The sequence below is a fragment of the Ctenocephalides felis genome, unplaced genomic scaffold (genome assembly GCF_003426905.1).
Source record: "Ctenocephalides felis isolate EL2017-DRISC unplaced genomic scaffold, ASM342690v1 CF-g0.4_SCAFFOLD_02237, whole genome shotgun sequence".
Taxonomy (NCBI): Eukaryota; Metazoa; Arthropoda; class Insecta; order Siphonaptera; family Pulicidae; genus Ctenocephalides; species Ctenocephalides felis.
The window spans coordinates 43,343-65,351 of record NW_020538391.1 but is presented as its reverse complement, the minus strand read 5'-3'; the positions used below and the strand labels follow the sequence as shown (position 1 = coordinate 65,351).

Genomic DNA, 22,009 nt, shown 5'->3' with positions numbered 1-22,009 from the left:
TTTCATATATTAAAAATAAACAAATCACAGAAATTGAAAAAATCTTATACAAATTCGAGATAAAAATTATTCAATTTCATGTTTCTAAATTTTCGATAGACAAATGGCTAAAAATAAACCAATATAGTCATTCCAAAAAATATCCAATACATTTTAGCACTCGGTCCAAAATTCAATTACGCACCTAGTAAATACAGAAATAATGACTTCATAAAAATTTTAAGTAACATAGAATACAATATCAGGAACATTGAGACTAACAAGCAAAATCGAATCAGGTCAAAACTATGTGAAAAACTAGTTAAACAATTAAAAAAAGTTGATAAGAGTTTCCAACATATTCATCTTAAAAGACTACACAAAGATATAGCGGAGACCAAATTATTCATTAAATCTAATAATATAATTGTTTGTCCAGCAGATAAAGGCAATATGACGGTAATTCTTGACAAAGAATTTTATACTAACACTACATTACGAATGCTAAAAGATGATACTACTTACAAAATCATTACAAATGATCCAACACAACAGTTTTCTAGACAATCAATTAAATTAATTAATGAATTAAAAAATAAAAAATTCATTTCTGACAAATTTGCCTATAATTTAAAAGTACAACATCCTATTTCCCCAAAAATGTATTGTCTCCCCAAAGTCCACAAACCTGAATGCTCCTTTAGACCCATTGTATCCTACGTTGGCTCCCCATTCTATAATATCGCTAAACACATTGCTAATATTTTAAAAAATGTCACAATTTCCTCTCCTCACTATGTAAAGAACTCTTACCAATTTGTGGATCTAATCAAAGACCGAAACATTACGGACGATCAAATTTTTCTAAGCCTTGATGTAATTAACCTTTTCACATGTGTTCCCCATGATTTAATACTTGATTCAATTGAAAAACGCTGGCCCACTATTTGTAACTACACCGACTTGCCCATAACCACTTTCAAACACATCATTAACACTGTCCTGAATTGCTCTTATTTTAATTGTTTCAATAATTTTTATCTACAAATCAAAGGTACTGCTATGGGTTGCCCATTATCCCCTGGCATCATAGACCTAGTTTTACAAACCCTTGAAATTTCCGTTTTTTCCACATTAAATTTCCAAATATATTTTTACGTTAGATATGTAGATGACACTTTTTTTATAATAGACAAAGAACAATCAGATATAATAATCGATACCTTTAACAATTACAATAAGAGCATTCAGTTCACACATGAAACACAAATCGACAACAAATTAAACTTTTTAGACGTGACTGTACACAAAATTGACAACATTATTTGCACAAATTGGTACAGAAAAACTACATGGTCCGGGAGATACCTTCATTACGCGTCATATTGTCCCAAAAATTATAAAGTCAATACAATCATTTCTTTGATAGACCACGCAATCATGTTGTCTCACTCTTCTTTTCATACCCAAAATACAACATTAGTAACTAAAACTTTATTAGAAAACGGATATCCCCTCACCCTCATCAATTCCATTACCAATAAAAGACTTTCCTATCATAAAAGTAACAATTATCAATCCATCTCCAAGTTATTCCAAGACAACAATATTAAACCAACTTTTCACAGCATGCCTTACATTGAAGGCTTATTTGATTATTTTGCCAAATTACTCAAAGAAGAAAATATTTTCATTTCAGGAACAGCTCTATATTCTTTTAAAGAAATGTTTTCAAAAATTAAATCCACCACCCCTCCTAAATTCAATACTAACATAGTTTATTCCATCCCTTGCAAAAATTGTCAAAAACAATACATTGGCCAAACATCACAGTACATTCATAAGAGAATGAGACAACATGAATTAAGCGTCACTCATCATAAAAGCCGAAATTTCCAAAGTACTCTTGTTCAGCATTCCATCGAAAACTCACATAATTTCACCTTTGAACCCAATATTTTATATAGAGAGGATTGTACTTTTAAAAGACTTTTTTCTGAAAGCAGTTTAATCTTTTTGAATTCGTCAAAAAGTGTTAATAAAAGATCAGATCACAATATCATTCATGACTCATATTTAAATTTTTTAAACCTGATTAAAAATAATTAATCCTAATAGTTTTTGAATATGTGTATATATATACATGTATATATGTTATAATATATGTACATCCATATATATGCTTATGTGTATGTTTTTGGGTATACACTATACACATACACTTGCATATGTGTTCATGTGTATAATTGTGGATACATTAATATATAGATATGTGCATATGTATGTATGAGTATGTAGGTGTGCATATACATGTTCATGTATGTATGTATATATATATATATATATATACATAATATTTCTCAACATTTACTAAAGCAATATTTTTCCTTTTTTCGTAAATTACCAAACAAGAGCCATAAAAAATCATTTTTGCCAAGAGTTCCGTGCTTTGTCCTTTACATCTGGCAGACAGAAATCCATATCAGTGTGTTTAAGTCTTGTGTAGTCGTAACATCTACAAATATCTTCCAAAAAAATCGAGTGTTTTTAACAAAAAATATTAGTGATATGGATATATAAATTATTACAGGTAAATAATTTTTGCTTCTCAATTTTATATAAAACCCTTTTTAGTTAAGTCTTATTACTATCTATCCGGTACATAATCCATTCCTTTATAACAAAATTTTTTTCTAATTAATCTGTATTGACCATTGTTAATTAATGTTAATCAGTATTTTAAAAAACATTGTATTTGACAGAATAAACCTGATGATGGAACGTACCTAGTTCCGAAACGTCGTATTAAACATCTTCAAAAAACAAATTGTTTTTTATTATTGGATTTACTGTTCCGAAAAGAAACAATCAATATATATATATTATATATATAATATATATATATATATATATATATATATGTATAATTGATAACTTCTAGAACAAAAATGCGAGAAAAACCAACAAATTTTTCTTAACATACAAATAAAAAATAATAAATCTCAAACCAAAACATATAGACCGATTCTGCCTTAACATGGCTACGCTCTGTTACCACACTTGCATGTTAGCATGACATGCCTCGCGTAAGTGTATGTTAAAGATTTGTTATTCTCGGCGCACCAATTTTATGAGAATGAATCGTGTTATGGCGTAACATGAGCGAACAAAGATTTTGGTTTTTTGATGTTGGCTCTCTGTGTTTGTACTCTCGAAATCGGCAATAATCTATCTCTACGGTGCTGACGCGAACGGTTTTTTCAATTTTGGATATACTTGTACTGGACTTCCAGTCAAAAAGCGTTCACGATTTTTTTAGATAAATATATTTTACATACAAAATGGCCAGTGATACGCAAATGAAAAGAGCCAAAAAAACTAATCCGGCGCAGTACAAAATATATGTTGATTTTTTAATCAGCAACCCACAATTCGTTGCTAATAAATTAAGCCCCTCGTTCGACAAGGATTATTTCAGTGCAAAGTGGGAGGAATTGACCAATTTGTTAAACTCATGTGGTCATGGGCCTAATAGGCCTACTGAATCCTGGATGAAGGTAAAAGTTTTTGTTGCTAGTATGTTTTATTTTTGAAAATGATAATTCATATGTTATTAAATTGATATAGATATTTGCGGGTTAGAAAAACCAGACAAAAGCCAAAGCAAGGAAACAAAAAGCTCATACTTTAGCAACAGGAGGTGGGCCTGCATTAACCAATTGCTTGACAGAGGTCGAACAAAAGGCCTTAGGTGTTTGGGGTCTAGGGTCAATTGATGGCCATCCAGATCTGGAAATGGATATTGGACTAAATGTAATTTCATTATATATATGTATATATACATATACACATATTAAATTCTTTAATAGTATCCTATCGAAAAATCTGTCAGCAACGAGGCTGAACTTGATTCTGTTAATGTTGATCCTGAGGTAGAAGATATAATGCCACCTCCAGAATTTTTAGATGATGCCCCTAGACCACCAATGCAGAGACGAAGAACTTCTGGCAATAGTAAGTATAATTTTTCTTCTATTTTAAATATTACTTATATTACTATGTGATACATTCTGCATTTTATTATTTTAAGATGAATTAAATCACCTCGTAAACTCAATGGAATACGTATTGAAAAGACAAACAGAGTCTCTTACTAACATGATGGAGAAACAGACAGAGGCGCTGCAATGCATAGCTGATCAATTGAAAATTCTCAATAATACATTAAAAAATAAATTTAACAGCCAATAAATTTTGTTTTTTATTCCTTTATATATATATATATATATATATATATATATATATATAGAATTTTATGATATGAGTGGAACGAATATTAATTGTTTAATATGAACAAAACAGCACTCAGATTTGTTTAACACAACTTTATTTTATGATTACAGACGTTTCGAGACCATGGTGTGTCTCATCTTCAGTGTAATTTCAAAAACAGTTACTTATATACTACACATTCTTTAATAATTTATTTAAATTTCATTTAATTTTTGGTATACAAAAAACACCAACTATTCCTTGCAATGCTTGACACCGTACTAAAGAAACATATAACACTTACAGAAATATTCTAAACAAATTTGAAGTACTTATATAGATGGAGACAGAGGGGTATCATTATAATGTAAACAGAAGTTCCTCCTGATTGTTCCTTTATGAGTCTTGACGTCATTAATTTATTTAATAATCTTCCGCATGATCTAATTATTACAGCCATAAAGAAAAGATGGATACAAATAGTTGAATTCACTTGTTTACCAATGGAAATTTTTATTTCAGGAATAGAATTACTTTTAAAAGCATCATATTTCACTTTTAATAAAAAATATTATACGATGAAGAGAGGTTGTCCAATGGGCAGCCCATTAAGTCCTGTTTTGGCGGATTTAGTATTACAAGATTTGGAAAATCATGTCTTAAATTCTTTACCTTCCAAACCTATGGTCTATTTCAGATATGTCGATGACACATTAATATTACTTAATAAAAAAGATATAGATAATGTTTTCAACAAATTCAATGAGTACAATTCTTTTTTACAATTCACTCAGGAACTTGAAAATGATTCGACGATACATTTTCTTGACGTAAAACTCATTAATAGAGGCGGTGTATGTTATACAGACTGGTACAGAAAAGATAGTTGGTCCGGGAGATACATTAATTTTAATTCGCATGTTCCTCTCAATATAAAAATTTCTACCATTCTAAATCTTGTAGATCACGCTATTTTATTATCTGATCCCCTGTTTTATGATACAAACATAAAATTAGTTAAAACGATCCTACTTGGCAATAATTTTCCATATAAGTTAATTTGTCCAATTATTAAAAATAGAGTCGCAAAATTACTTGAACCTTTTGATAAGAAACCGGAAGAGCCTGGCAAAACAAGTGTTCCTGAAAAAACTTTTTTCATTAATTTTCCATATCTTGACAATAATTTTAACCAATTATCAAAAAGACTTTTCAAAAAACACAATATTCGTATTACTTTTTCTCCATTAAAACAATTAAAATTTTTATATTCCAAAATTAAAGATGAAACTCCATTAACAAAAAAGAAAGATATAGTTTATAAAGTAAATTGTTTGGATTGCAATTGCTCTTATATTGGCCAGACCTGCCAGAACTTAGAAAAGAGACTCAGGCAACATGAATTACAATGTGAAAAAATAGATAACAAAAAATTTAAAAGTACACTTGTGGATCATGCTAATATCAACAACCATAAGTTTGATTTTGACAATCCCCAAATTTTATTCCATGAGAAAGACTTATTTAAACGGAGCATAGCAGAATCAATGTTAATAGTTCGGACTAACAATAGCATAAATCTAAGAACCGACACAAATATTTTACATGACACTTATATAAACATCATTAATAATTTATAAATTTTTTCATTTATCTTATTCTTTTCAATAAATTAATTTGTTTTTTCATTTTTATCGATTTTGTATGCGATAGCACTCCTTCTGTTTACATTATAATGATACCCTCTCTGTCTCCATCTATATAAGTACTTCAAATTTGTTTAGAATATTTCTGTAAGTGTTATATGTTTCTTTAGTACTGTGTCAAGCATTGCAAGGAATAGTTGGTGTTTTTTGTATATCAAAAATTAAATGAAATTTAAATAAATTATTAAAGAATGTGTAGTATATAAGTAACTGTTTTTGAAATTACACTGAAGATGAGACACACCATGGTCTCGAAACGTCTGTAATCATAAAATAAAGTTGTGTTAAACAAATCTGAGTGCTGTTTTGTTCATATTAAACAATTAATATATATATATATATATATATTTATTTATTTATTTAAAATAATTACATTTATGTAGCTATAAAAATACAATCTTTTTTTTTAAGTGAATGTTATGGTATTAAAAATATCTTCTGGCATAAGAATTTCTGATGTTATATGCCATATTATCTGCCTCATTGTATACTTCTGAAATATTTAAATCAATTAATTTTAACTACACATTTGAAATACAATTATTTGGTATCTAACCGTTTCCAAAATCATCACTATATTCCGTCAGTTCTTCATCCAGAGGAATATTATTTACTCTGCATATATTATGCAGAGTAAATACTGCATACACAATTTTTCCTGCCACATCAGGTGTATAATGCAGTGTCCTGTGACGATGCAAACATCGAAAACGACTTTTAACAACACCAAATGTTCTCTCTATTACATTGCGAGTCTTTTTGTGGAACTTATTGTATTTCTCCTGGGTAGAGCCTACTGGCGTCCTATATGGTGTGAGTAGGCAATGTTCCAAAGGGTAACCTGAATCTCCTGCAAATGTACAACTAATATATATTTTTTTCCTTATTTGATTTGCGATATTAAATATATTCTTGAATTGCCCAATAAATATGTCCCATCATCAGCATTATGATTTAGCAGGGCTCTGACTGTCGAAACCTTCCAAATGGCTGCATCATGAGTGGAGCCAGGATATCTGCTGCTCGCAAACAATATCCGTTCATCGGCATCACATATCTAATATTATTTATTATCATGTTAGTCTTCAAAATTCTTAAGCAAAATAAAATAATACTTACTACTTCAATATTAATTGAGTAATAGCCCTTCCTATTCATATAAATAGCAGCTGGTGCCACGGGGTGATCTTTTTTGGGAGCCACTATACTTATGTGTGTGCAGTCTATGCACCCAATAATGCCAGGCATGCCAAACTTCGTATAAAATCTGTTAAATAGCAACATATTACAGACCATGTTCAATGTACACGAAGTGGTGTAACATATACCTCTTTTTATTTTCATCTCTTTCTGATAAGGTTTTAGGAAAATTCACATACTTTGGTGTAGCATGCTTTATAATTAAATCAGTCACTGTTTTAATGCAGCGACTGACTGAAGGCTGGCTCATAGAATTTAAATGGCAATTGCCTACATCAGTCTGATATGAGCCATGACCAAAAAAATGAAGCGCTGCAAGTACCTATAATGAAATTTCAGTTATTAGTATTTCAAAAAAATTAATTCATTTTAATTTCCAATACCTGCAAATAAAAAGGGATACTCCATGATGCTGTATGAGTCTCCGCATGTGGTTCCAACAGTTCTATTAAATCTTTCATAACATTTTTCGTTAATCGAAATTTTTTTATAAAAATTTCATCACTCACTTCCCATATTTTATCTGCATCTCTGAGATACCTAAGGGCGTATCTTTGCCTGTATCTAAAATGTTGTGGCATTTAATAATTTTAATACTTTTGAGTAATACATTCATTACAATAACAGTATGAATTATATTAAAATTCAAACATACCTTCTTCTCCTACTATCTGCTGCCCAAATTATTCCAAAAAACGCCATATTAACAATTTGAAATTCACAATAAAATCTAAACCAAACCTAATAATATCACTTTGCTTACATTAACAATAACCTCAAAGAAGCATGTTAAACGCATAAATGTCAAAATAGCAAATGTCAAATCTGTTCATAGTACAACTTCTCGTCAATGTTATAGCGATAAGTGCGAGTTTCTGACTACGTTTATTTTCAGAGGGTCAGCGTAACATTAATGTCATTAATCATATGATAAAACACATACCGCCGAGAATAACTGTTACACTTATAATGACATTTTAAACGACATAAGTGTGAACTTGTCGTAAAATTGAAACCGAGAATCGGCCCAATAGTCTTCAATTTAAGGGTTGAGGTTTAATCAAAGGTCCATGACCTTTCTATACCCGAATTACCAACCCCAAAGTAACCCAACCCATATGACGTCATTAAAAATAGATTACTGCAACCCACCGTGAGTAAAGTGGGTCGATAAGGGATGCTAAATAATTTTATAAGGGAATAAAATATGTGTTTAAATCAAAACAAACATTAAAAACATATCAAGGGTTGATTTATTGCAATTTTAAAGTATACCGAGTTGCTGTAGAGCATTGGGGTAAAAGACAATATTTTAGATAATTTAATTTTGAACTAATTTCCCGAAGACATCATTCATATCAATCGAATGGTTTAGAAGTTACAAGCGACGAAACAAAACAATATCAATATTAAATATACAACTTTGCTTCCGCCGGATTTGATAAGGCGAGTCCTCCAAAATAATGGCGGAAGCAAAGTTGTACACTTTCAAATGCATTTTAGAGTATACCGAGTTGCTGTAGAGCATTGTGGTATAAGCAATATTGTAGACTGTTTAATTTTGCATAAATTTCCCGAAGACATCATTCATATCAGCCGAATGGTTTAGAAGTTATATGAGTTGAAACAAAAGTACACTCGGTATACTGCGTTCCAATGCAATATGTCATCGTGCGCAATATGTGTGAAGTCTTAGAAAATGTTGAATTTTGTATGGAAACTAGTGTAATTTTGTAATTGAGTATTTAAGTGCTATTTTAAAGTATACCGAGTTGCTGTAGAGCTTTGTGGTACAAAACAATATTGTAGATTATTTAATTTTGAACAAATTTGCCGAATTTTGCGTTCAGTTTGGGCAAACCGTTCAAAAGTTACAAGAGATTTAATAAATAAATGCACACAAACGAGTTGCTGTACTACAAATAGTACAGCGGGTCAAATGCGCGTTAAGAAGTTTTACTTCAAACATGGGCATGTTGGGTATCAAATGAAAGGTCTCGACGAGTACAATCTAAATATCATAGTAACATACTCGTTACAAGCCTGAAAGGTTCCGTACATGACATTCACTCAGGTTCTGATGTCTATTTTTGTTAGTTTAAAGTATATCAAGTTGCTGTAGAGTTTCACTGTACTAGACCATTTTATAGATATTAAAATTTAAAACAAATTTGCCGAATATCATATGCCAACGGTTCAAAAGTTACGAGTGATTTAATAAAAGGTAGACCAATGGGTTGCAGAATTGGGAGTTAAATATAAGTTAAAGAGTTTCACTTCAAATATAGGCATATGGGGTATCAAATGAAAAGTCTCGACAAGCTTTATCCAAATGTACTAATAACAAACCTTAAAAAAAACCTATAAGCTTCTATACACATAATTTAACTAATTCCAAATATCATTTTTTGCCGTTTAAAGCATTCTAAGTTACTGTTTAGTGTTACTATACTAGACAATGTTTTTCACAATAAAATCTAGCATTTACTTCGGTCAAACCATTTAAAAGTTACAAGAGATATAATAAAAAGTCAACCTATGGGTTGCAGAACCCGAAGACAAACTTAGGTCAGAAAGTTTTACTTCAAATATAGGCATGTGGGGTATCAAATGAAAGGTCTCGACGAGCACTTTACAAGTAACATATTTACAAACTCAATAAACTAACAGGGTTCTGTACACATAATTTATTTCATTTCTAATAACTAACTTTTGAAATTTTAATGTATCAAGTCATCGTAGAGTCATAGTATGCGAAACAATATTATAGATAATTTAATTTAGAACAAATTTGCTGAATATTTCATCCATTTTGGACAAACCGTTCAAAAGTTACAAGAGATATAATAAACAGTCAACCTATGGGTTGCAGAACCCGAAGACAAACTTAGGTCAGAAAGTTTTACTTCAAATATAGGCATGTGGGGTATCAAATGAAAGGTCTCGACGAGCACTTTACAAGTAACATATTTACAAACTCAATAAACTAACAGGGTTCTGTACACATAATTTATTTCATTTCTAATAACTAACTTTTGCAATTTTAATGTATCAAGTCATCGTAGAGTCATAGTATGCGAAACAATATTATAGATAATTTAATTTAGAACAAATTTGCTGAATATTTCATCCATTTTGGACAAACCGTTCAAAAGTTACAAGCGATACAATAAAGAGTCGACCAATGGGTTGCAGAACCCGAAGGCAGACATAAGTCAGAAAGTTTTACTTCAAATATAGGCATGTGGGGTATCAAATGAAAGGTCTCGACGAGCACTTTACAAGTAACATACATACAAACTCAATAAACTAACAGGGTTCTGTACACATAATTTATTTCATTTATAATAACTAACTTTTGCAATTTTAATGTATCAAGTCATCGTAGAGTCATAGTATGCAAGACAATATTATAGATAATTTAAGAACAAATTTGCAGAATACTTCATCTATTTTCGACCAACGGTTCAAAAGTTACAAGATATTTAATAAACAGTCGACCAATGGGTTGCAGAACCCAAAGATAGACACAAGTCAGAAAGTTTTCGTTCAAATATAGACATATGGGGTATCAAATGAAAGGTCTCGACGAGCACTATACAAATATCATTAAAATAAACTCAAATAACCAATAGAGTTCTGCACAAATTGTTTATTCAATTTCTAACGTCTTATTTTTGCAAATTTAAAGTACAAAAACTTGCTGCAGGGTGTTTTTATTAAACACATTAAAAAACGAGTAATTTAACACAAATTTGTCGAATGTTGCATTCAAATCGGACAAACCGTTCATAAGTTACAAGAGATGTAACAAAAGTAGACCATTGGGTTGCAGAACTCGCGGTCCAACATAAGTTTACACATTTTACTTCAAATATAGGCATGTGGGGTATCAAATGAAAGGTCTCGACGAGCTCTATACAAATAACCTACTACCCTTGCAAACAAAGCAACAGGGTTCCGTACACACACCCAACTCCATACAACACACTTCTACAAAACCACATAAACACACATATAGACGATATCAATCTTTTTTATTCTTTACCACTATATTTTATCGCACTAATGAATGATTTACTAAACTACCACCACTTTGCACTACTCTTTTTTATTTAGTTTAGCAAAATGATTTATTTTCCAAATAAATAATATGAAATGTGTGTCTACGTCTACTACGAGTCTGTCGGCTACTGAATCGGCTGCTACGGCAGCGCGTAGACGCCGGTCGATGAAAACGTAGAGGGGAAATATAAACAGGGTTGGGTAAAAGCAACCCTTAAATGAATTTTGAATGATGATAACAAATAAAATAATAATATTGATAATAATTATCAGAATATTTAATAATAATGATAAGAAAATAAAAAAGGACTCGACTGACGAGCAAACTGATAATTTTGCAATATGACTCTACTGACGAGAAAATTAAATCTATTAATATATTAAATAAAATGTTAGCGTAAAAGGGACTCTACTGACGAACAAATTAACTAAAAAAAATTCCATTATCTTACCCCTAAATTGGAAAAATGCTCCCGTAAAGTCACATTCTAAACGCGCTTGCGAATATATTTGTACCAGGTCGTCACTCAGACTGTGCTTAGGGTGATTTTTGCATTTTTGAACCCAAAATTACATTTCTACTAAATTTATATAAAATTGGAGAAGTGCTCCAGTAAAGTCACATTCTAAACACCCTTGCGGAAAGATTTGTACTAGGTTGTAACTTAGACTGTACCTAGATAGGCAAGTTTTTTTTGTTTTTTCTATAATTTTCACGAAATTGGAAAAGTGCTCCATAAAATCTCATTCTAAACGCCCTTACAAATATATTTGTACCAGATTGTCATTTGGACTGTGCCCAGAAGGCTTCTTTTTTCATATTTTGAAAAAAAAAATTCAACATATTGATAAAAATGAACTCTAATGACGAGCAAATTAAACTGGATTTTATAATTTTTGAAAAGAAAACAGGATTCTACTGACGAGCAAATTTAACTCTACGAACGAACAAATTGTATCCAAAAAATAATAGCAAAAAAGGAGTCTTCTAACAAACAAATCAAAATGTTGATAAAAAAGGGACTCTACTGACGAGAAAATATATTTTTAAGAAAAGGGATTCTACTGACGAGCGAATTAATAATATATTTAAAAGATAACGAAACTATTGACAAAATATTTAAAAAAATGTAGAAGACTTTTCCAATTTTGTAATAAAAAGGGACTGTACTGACGTGCAAACTAAAACAGAGTAAAAAAGAATCCTACTGACAATTGACGAGTAAATTATATAACAACGAAAATGAAAATAGAACTCTACTGACAAGCAAACTGATAATTTTGCAATATGACTTTACTGACGAAAAAATTAGATCTATTAGAATATTAAATAAAATGTAGCGTAAAAGGGACTCTACTGACGAGCAAATTAAATATAAGAAAAGAAAATTTCAATTTGAACCTATTTTGAATGATATTCACAAATAAAATAATAATATTGATAATAAATTATTATCAATATTATTATTTTATTTGTGAATATCATTCAAAATAGGTTCAAATTGAAATTTTCTTTTCTTATATTTAATTTGCTCGTCAGTAGAGTCCCTTTTACGCTACATTTTATTTAATATTCTAATTATTATTAATAATGTTAAGAATATAATAATTATAATAATAATAGTGTTTAGAAGATGAAAAAGGACTCTACTGACAAGCAAATTCAATAACAACGTAGAAAATGAAAATAGAACTCTACTGATAAGCAAACTGATAATTTAAGATACTGATTAGAACTTTACTGACGAGAAAATTAAATCTAATAGAATATTAAATAAAATGTTAATGTAAAAGAAGAGAGAAGTCAGTAGAGTCCTTTTTTAACTTCCCGAAGGAGAAGTTTATGTTTTCATCAAAAAATCCGATTCGCTAATTTTATGTTTTCTCGACGTTTCAAGCCATTCTGAATCGAATGAGACCAAATTTGGAAAAAGTATGTGTGTGTGTGTGTGTGTGTGTGTGTGTGTGTGTGTGTGTGTGTGTGTGTGTGTATGTGAACAGATTTTTTGCCGTAAATCGACGTTTTCTCGAAAACGGCTGGGTCGATTTCAAAAATTTAAAAGCCATTCGATGTATCTCGACGAGAACTATTGTTTGTCAGTTTTGTGCGACGATCGGCCAAGCCGTTTCTTTATAAATGGCAGAAAAGTGAAAAAATTTTCGTCTACGTTTTAGCCCGCAATTCTGAATCAATTTTGAAAATTCAAAAACCGTTCGAAAGATATTGGTTGGGAATCGTGCTGATTAGTTTTTGGTAGAGATCGGCCGGGCCGTTTTCTTGTAATAAAGTTTAAAAAAAAAAAAATTCGACGATTTTTATGATTATTTTTTTGACGATAGATACCATAGTCTTCTAGATCATACTAAAATATTACGGCCCTACGATGACTGGTTCAGCTTTAAAAATTCGTCAAAGTTTGCAAAAAGCAGTATGGTCTTTTGGCATTTGTCAAAATAAGACTTTTGATCGACGTTTTCTCAAAAACGCCTGAACCGATTTTAGAAATTTAAAAGCCATTTGATGTATTTCGATGAGGACTATCGTTTGTCAGTTTTGTGCAACGATCTGCCAAGCCGTTTCTTTGTAATTTGAAAAAAACTTTTCGTCGACATTTAAGCTCATCCTACCGAACGATTTTAAAAAATCAAAAACTGTTCGAAAGATATTAGTTGGGAATGGTACTGATTAATTTTAGGTGAAAATCTACCGAGCCGTTTTCTTGTAATTAACTGTTGAAAAAAAGTGTTAAATTTTCGTCGACAATTAAGCTCATCCTACCGAACCGATTTTAAAAAATCAAAAACTGTTCGAAAGATATTAGTTGGGAATGATACTGATTAATTTTAGGTGAAAATCTACCGAGCCGTTCTCTTGCAATTAACTGTTAAAAAAAAGTGTTAAATTTTCGTCGACATTTAAGCTCATCCTACCGAACCGATTTTAAACAATCAAAAACTGTTCGAAAGATATCATTTGGGAATGATGCTGATAAATTTTAGGTGAAAATCTACCGAGCCGTTTTCTTGTAATTAACTGTTGAAAAAAAGTGTTAAATTTTCGTCGACATTTAAGCTCATCCTACCGAACCGATTTTAAAAAATCAAAAACTGTTCGAAAGATATCATTTGGGAATGATGCTGATTGATTTTAGGTGAAAATCTACCGAGCCGTTTTCTTGTAATTTATTGTTGAAAAAAAATTTAAGCCGATTTTCATGGCACTTTTTTTGGCGATATACATCATGGTCTTATAGAACTTACTGTAATATTATGGCCTCACGACAAGTAGTTTAATTTTACAAATTCGTCAAAGTTTGCTAAAATTATTATCGTTTTTTTCAAAGCAGGATTGATAAAGAATATTATTTACACTTTTTTTTTATTAAGTCGATTATTTACACATATCGGGAAGTTCATGTAACTTGCCTCAAGGCTAAATACCAAACCAACTAGTATATTTATTAACTTCCCGAAGGAGAAGTTTATGTTTTCATCAAAAAATCCGAATCGCTAATTTTATGTTTTCTGGACGTTTCAAGCCATTCTGAATCGAATGAGACCAAATTTGGAAAAAGTATGTGTGTGTGTGTGTGTGAGTGTGTGTGTGTGTGTGTATGTGTGTGTGTGTGTGTGTGTGAACAGATTTTTTGCCGTAAATCGACGTTTTCTCCAAAACGGCTGGACCGATTTCAAAAATTTAAAAGCCATTTGATGTATCTCGATGAGGACTATCGTCTCTGAGTTTTGTGCGGCGATCGGCCGGGCCGTTTCTTTGTAAATTGCAGAAAAGTGAAAAATTTTTCGTCCACGTTTTAGCCCGCAATTCTGAATCGATTCTGAAAATTCAAAAACCGTTCGATAGATATTGGTTGGGAATCGTGCTGATTAGTTTTTGGTAAAGATCGGCCGGGCCGTTTTCTTGTAATAAAGTTTTTAAAAAAAAATTTCGACGATTTTTATGATTATTTTTTTGACGATAGATACCATAGTTTTCTAGGTCATACTAAAATATTACGGCCCTACGACAACTGGTTTAGCTTTAAAAATTCGTCAAAGTTTGCAAAAATCAGTATGGTCTTTTTGGCATTTGTCAAAATTAGACTTTTGGTCGACGTTTTCTCAAAAACGCCTGAACCGATTTTAGAAATTTAAAAACTATTTGATGTATTTCGGTGAGGACTATCGTTTGTCAGTTTTGTGCAACGATCTGCCAAGCCGATTCTTTGTAATTTGAAAAAAAGTGTTAAACTTTTCGTCGACATTCAAGCTCATCCTACCGAACGATTTTAAAAAATCAAAAACTGTTCGAAAGATATTAGTTGGGAATGATACTGATTAATTTTAGGTGAAAATCTACCGAGCCGTTTTCTTGTAATTAACTGTTGAAAAAAAGTGTTAAATTTTCGTCGACATTTAAGCTCATCCTACCGAACCGATTTTAAAAAATCAAAAACTGTTAGAAAGATATTACTTGGGAATGATACTGATTAATTTTAGGTGAAAATCTACCGAGCCGTTTTCTTGTAATTAACTGTTGAAAAAAAGTGTTAAATTTTCGTCCACATTCAAGCTCATCCTACCGAACCGATTTTAAAAAATCAAAAACTGTTCGAAAGATATCATTTGGGAATGATGCTGATTAATTTTAGGTGAAAATCTACCGAGCCGTTTTCTTGTAATTAACTGTTGAAAAAAAGTGTTAAATTTTCGTCCACATTTAAGCTCATCCTACCGAACCGATTTTGAAAAATCAAAAACTGTTCCAAAGATATCATTTGGGAATGATGCTGATTAATTTTAGGTGAAAATCTACCGAGCCGTTTTCTTGTAATTAAATGTTGAAAAAAAGTGTTAAATTTTCGTCCACATTCAAGCTCATCCTACCGAACCGATTTTAAAAAATCAAAAACTGTTCGAAAGATATCATTTGGGAATGATGCTGATTAATTTTAGGTGAAAATCTACCGAGCCGTTTTCTTGTAATTAACTGTTGAAAAAAAGTGTTAAATTTTCGTCCACATTTAAGCTCATCCTACCGAACCGATTTTGAAAAATCAAAAACTGTTCCAAAGATATCATTTGGGAATGATGCTGATTAATTTTAGGTGAAAATCTACCGAGCCGTTTTCTTGTAATTAAATGTTGAAAAAAAGTGTGAAATTTTCGTCCACATTTAAGCTCATCCTACCGAACCGATTTTGAAAAATCAAAAACTGTTCGAAAGATATCATTTGGGAATGATGCTGATTAATTTTAGGTGAAAATCTACCGAGCCGTTTTCTTGTAATTAAATGTTGAAAAAATGTGTGAAATTTTCGTCCACATTTAAGCTCATCCTACCGAACCGATTTTGAAAAATCAAAAACTGTTCGAAAGATATCATTTGGGAATGATGCTGATTAATTTTAGGTGAAAATCTACCGAGCCGTTTTCTTGTAATTAAATGTTGAAATAATGTGTTAAATTTTCGTCCACATTTAAGCTCATCCTACCGAACCGATTTTAAAAAATCAAAAACTGTTCGAAAGATATTAGTTAGGAATGGTACTGATTAATTTTAGGTGAAAATCTACCGAGCCGTTTTCTTGTAATTAACTGTTGAAAAAAAGTGTTAAATTTTCGTCCACATTTAAGCTCATCCTACCGAACCGATTTTGAAAAATCAAAAACTGTTCGAAAAATATTAGTTAGGAATGGTACTGATTAATTTTAGGTGAAAATCTACCGAGCCGTTTTCTTGTAATTAACTGTTGAAAAAAAGTGTTAAATTTTCGTCCACATTTAAGCTCATCCTACCGAACCGATTTTGAAAAATCAAAAACTGTTCGAAAGATATTAGTTAGGAATGGTACTGATTAATTTTAAGTGAAAATCTACCGACCCGTTTTCTTGTAATTAGCTGTTGAAAAAAAGTGTTAAATTTTCGTCCACATTTAAGCTCATCCTACCGAACCGATTTTGAAAAATCGAAAACTGTTCGAAAGATATTAGTTAGGAATGGTACTGATTAATTTTAGGTGAAAATCTACCGAGCCGTTTTCTTGTAATTAACTGTTGAAAAAAAGTGTTAAATTTTCGTCCACATTTAAGCTCATCCTACCGAACCGATTTTGAAAAATCAAAAACATATGAAGCCTCTGCCTAGAAAATATACTTCGTCTCCAAGGTCGTGAAATGACCAAGAAATTCTTTACTTTAATCAAGTTATAATAATTATCATCGTTTTCTACAATTTGGAAAAATAATCGTATGCGTCGATACAATTTTGTCACAATGAGAACCACTTATGTATTCAGATTATTATATTAAAAATAATAAAAAAGAATAAAAAATATTTTTTTTATAATCAATGATAGTGATAAATATAAATTTCTTAATAATTATAAAATAAAAAAATATTGTTAAAGGCAGATCAAGTTGCTTATTCTAAAATTGGATCGATTAAGTATATTATTTACACATTTCGGGAAGTTCATGCAACTTGCCTTCAGGCTAAATGCACCTTCAACTAGTTAATATTATAATTTTCTAAAATTAGTTTGTTCGTCAGTAGAGTCCTTTTTTAATATTATAATTTTCTAAAATTAATTTGCTCGTCAGTAGAGTCCCTTTTCAATATTACAATCTTCTAAAATCAATTTGCTCGTCAGTAGACTCCCTTTTTAATATTATAATTTTCTAAAATTAGTTTGTTCGTCAGTAGAGTCCTTTTTTAATATTATAATTTTCTAAAATTAATTTGCTCGTCAGTAGAGTCCCTTTTCAATATTACAATCTTCTAAAATCAATTTGCTCGTCAGTAGACTCCTTTTTTAATATTATAATTTTCTAAAATTAATTTACTCGTCAGTAGAGTCCCTTTTTATCTCAATAATCGATAATAAATTTGCTCGTTAGTAGAGTCCCTTTTCATATCATAATTTTCCAATTAACTCTAATCGGCAGTACAGTCCTTTTTCCATATTATATCCGTTTCCATATTAAAATGTTCTAAAATATTAAATAAAATGTCAATGTAAAAGGGATTCTACTGACGAGCAAATTATAAATAAGAAAAGAAAATTTCAATTTGAATGTATCTACCCCTAAATTGGAAAAGTGCTCCAGTAAAGTCACATTCTAAACGCCCTTGCTAATATATTTGTTTGAGGTTGTCAGTGAGACTGTGCTTAGTCAGGGTAATTTTTTGAATTTTTTAACCCAAAATTACATTTCTACTAATTTTATACCAAATTGGAAAAGTGCTCCAGTAAAGTCACAATCTAAACGTCGTTGTAAATATATTTGTACCATGTTGTCACTTAGACTGTGCTTAACTTGGGTATTTTTTCGAATTTTTTTTAACCCAAAATTACATTACATTTTTACTAAATTTTCACAAAATTAGAAAAAAAAAGTGAAGTCACATTCTAAACGCACTTACAAATATATTTGTACCAAGTTGTCACTTAGACTGTGCCTAGAAGGTTTCTTTTTCGATTTTTTTTAATAATTTTCACAAATTTCTAAAAATGAACTCTACTGACGAGCAAATTAAACTGGATTTTATGTTTTTGTTTGACGGGGAATTTCAACTTGAGCTTTAGAAAATGATTGAAAAGAAGAAGTGATTCTACTGACAGGTAAATAGAAATTTTAAGTTAATAAGGAAATCTACTAACAAGCAAAAATATTAAAAAAAGGACTCTACTGACGAACAAATCGGTATAAAAAGAACAATTATTCATATGTATATAGTTTAGTACTAGTATGTATAAAAAGGAACTCTACTGTCAAGTTGATAAAAAGGAACTCTACGGACGAACAAATATAAATATTAGTATTAAAAGTATTTGCTTCTGACGAGCAAATGAAAATGTCAAGAAAAAAGGCGACTCTACTGACGAGCAAATGCACGATTCACAGAATTATTTATCTTATTTCAAGCAAATAAATATTAATGATAAAAAGGACTCTACTGACGAGCTAAATTTGCACTTCAGTACCGTCCTTTTGTTTTAAATAATTTTTACAAAATTTTTATTCAAAATTAAAATTAATTGGGCTGTCAGTAGAGTCCCCTATAAACTATACTGTTGGGCAAACTAAATCTAGATTCCAAATAAAATAATACTATGACGTCACAATAGAGAAATGAACTCTACTGACGAGCAAACCGATTATAAATTTTAAGAAAAGAAACTATTAAAGGCATGTTATAACAAAAGGACTCTACTGACGAGCAAACTGATTTTACATATTCAAAAAATTAATTTGTTCCAAATGATAATTTATTTTGCTCGTCAGTAGAGTCCTTTTCTTGTAAAAATAACAGTTTTTATATTTTTTTCACTTTTATCAAACAATTCGATATTTAATAAGTAGAGTCCGTTTTTATATCATACTTTGATATTTAGTAGATTTTCATTTTATGTTTTACTTTTCTTTTTGATTTGCTTGCTAGTAGACTCCCTTTTTAATATTATAATTTTTGATTTGCTCTTCAGTAGAGTCCCTTTGTGTTTATTTGCTCGTCAGTAGAGTCCCTTTTTTTAAAAAAAAAATGTAAAAAATTGTTTGTCGGTAGTTTTAATTCCAAAAAATTTCCGAAATTGCTCGTCAGTAGAGTCCCTTTTATAAAATTATCCTTATAGCAAATTAAAATCTGTATTTACTTTGCTTGTCAGTAGAGTTCTTTTGTGAAGAATAACAACATGATAATAACTTCGTTATTATTTCAAAATCATAGTCATCATATCATCAGTAGAGTCCCTTTTTAGTATTAAAATTTTCTAAGTTGCTTGTCAGTAGAGTCCTTTTTTAATATTCTAGATTGACGAAAAATATGTTTGCTCGTCAGTAGAGTCCCATTTTAATATTATAATTTTCTAAAATGAATTTGCTCGTCGGTAGAGTCCCTTTTTACCTCTAATAGCAATTTAATTTGCTCGTCAGTAGAGTCTTTTTTTTTAAATAACTTCTCCATTTCTTGCACTTTTATTGGAACATTCTGCATTAAATTTGTTCGTCAGTAGAGTCCTTTTTCACTCCAATATCACATTTAAAGGTGAGAGAGTGAGCTGAGGGGTGTGGTGTGGCAGAATGTTTCCGTTAATTTTTTTCCGACGAGCAACAGAGCGGTGTCGGCGGAACGGGTAGATTCATCCCTCGTTCTACCGTAATAACCTACATATATTTATTTCTCTTGTATTGTATAAGGTCTATGAGCAAAGCCCATTATAATATAAATAAACAAGGCTAAAGTGTAACAAAGTTATTGCGTCACGCGCAGTGTTCGATGTTTTTAACAATAAAAGTGCATCAAAACAGTCTCTAAACGCATTACAAATGCCTCCAAACAATACAACAATCGATACAAGACCCGAAGTATACGATATAATCAATCTAAAGTCTGAAACAGTTACAAAAACTGTCGATGAAAGGAGTCAATCCGCGGACATTGATGTCCCCGACAATGGCGACGATGAAAATCTTGACATGAAAATCGAAGCGGACCGACTGAAAACATTCGAAAGATGGCCAGTGAGCTTCATAAGCCCCTCCGTGCTAGTCAAATTGGGTTTTTACTACATGAAAGTCGACGACAGGGTCAGATGCGAGTTCTGCAAAGTTGAAATTGACAGATGGGAACAAGGTGACGACCCCTCCATCGACCATCAACGTTGGGCTCCTAATTGTCCATTCCTACGCAACAGGCCTGTAGGAAACGTGCCAATAGACCCTCCGAGCACGTCCCCAAGACCCGGACCGAGCTACGACGTATGCGGGCCTTTAACCATACGTCCCAATGCCGTTCCAGAAAACCAAAACCTAGGCCTACCTGTCACCAAGGGTCCTGAATACCCTCAGTACGCCACTGAAGCAGCACGCTTAAGATCTTACTCCCAATGGCCGAGCAGTTTAAAGCAACGTCCAGGTGAACTAAGTGAAGCAGGCTTCTTCTACACAGGCCACGAAGACCGTACCCTCTGTTTCCACTGTGGTGGTGGTTTAAAAGACTGGGAACCCGAGGATGCTCCTTGGGAACAGCACGCACGATGGTTCCCAACATGTGTATACGTGCAACTCATCAAGGGCAAAGAGTTCATCAGCAAAGTTGCAGCCACAATGACTGCCATACTAACCGCAAACGAAGCCCAAGCCTTGGAAACAACCCCAAGCATTGTGAGTGTTGCCGAACCCAAAGCAGACAGTGTCACTCCTGAGCCTGTCGTGGAAAAGAACGATACCATGGCATCCACAACTCCAGTGTCGGAGGACAAATTGTGTAAGATTTGTTATATGGAAGAAAAGAATGCTGTTTTTGTTCCTTGTGGCCATGTCGTGTCCTGTATAAAGTGTTCGCTGTCAGTAAAAGCATGCCCAGTTTGCCAAAGGCCATACACAGGAGTTATGAGAGTATTTTTCTCTTAGACTATATAATAGAAATATATTTTTTAATTCAAACCAACCTTCGATCAGAGCCGATCTCAGGCTTTTGATGGTCGGGGATCGGCTTGAAGAAATATATTTTTATTATATAGTCCATTTTTCCAACAAATTCACCGTGTATATAAAAATAAAGTAACATTTATGTTTTCCAAGCTATATTACTATTATGAAGGTTTTACTAAAAAATATAATGCACTTGTAAAATGATGCACTAATAGTAGATACAGAGAGCATAATAATTAAAATATTAAATAGTAGTTTGTGTGATGCCCTGGATGCAATCTCAATCGAAATGATTCATTCGTTCTCAATTGTGAATGTGTGTTGTTTAAAACAACATGTGTTTCATATATATT

At 31.4% G+C, this 22,009-nt stretch overlaps 2 protein-coding genes across 2 annotated transcripts; both read left to right on the top strand.

The window, feature by feature from the left end:
• The first annotated feature begins 3,320 nt into the window (after nt 1-3,320).
• LOC113380594 lies at nt 3,321-4,779 on the top strand. Its single transcript, XM_026619775.1, has 5 exons — nt 3,321-3,536; nt 3,622-3,792; nt 3,849-3,993; nt 4,070-4,158; nt 4,774-4,779. The coding sequence occupies exons 1-5, from the start codon at nt 3,321-3,323 to the stop codon at nt 4,777-4,779; spliced, it is 627 nt and encodes a 208-aa protein (XP_026475560.1).
• Nucleotides 4,780-20,549: 15,770 nt separating this feature from the next.
• Nucleotides 20,550-21,635, top strand: LOC113380593 (death-associated inhibitor of apoptosis 1-like). The gene has a single exon (XM_026619774.1). It carries the CDS (start codon nt 20,550-20,552, stop codon nt 21,633-21,635), a length of 1,086 nt encoding a protein of 361 aa, XP_026475559.1.
• The last annotated feature ends 374 nt before the right edge of the window (nt 21,636-22,009 follow it).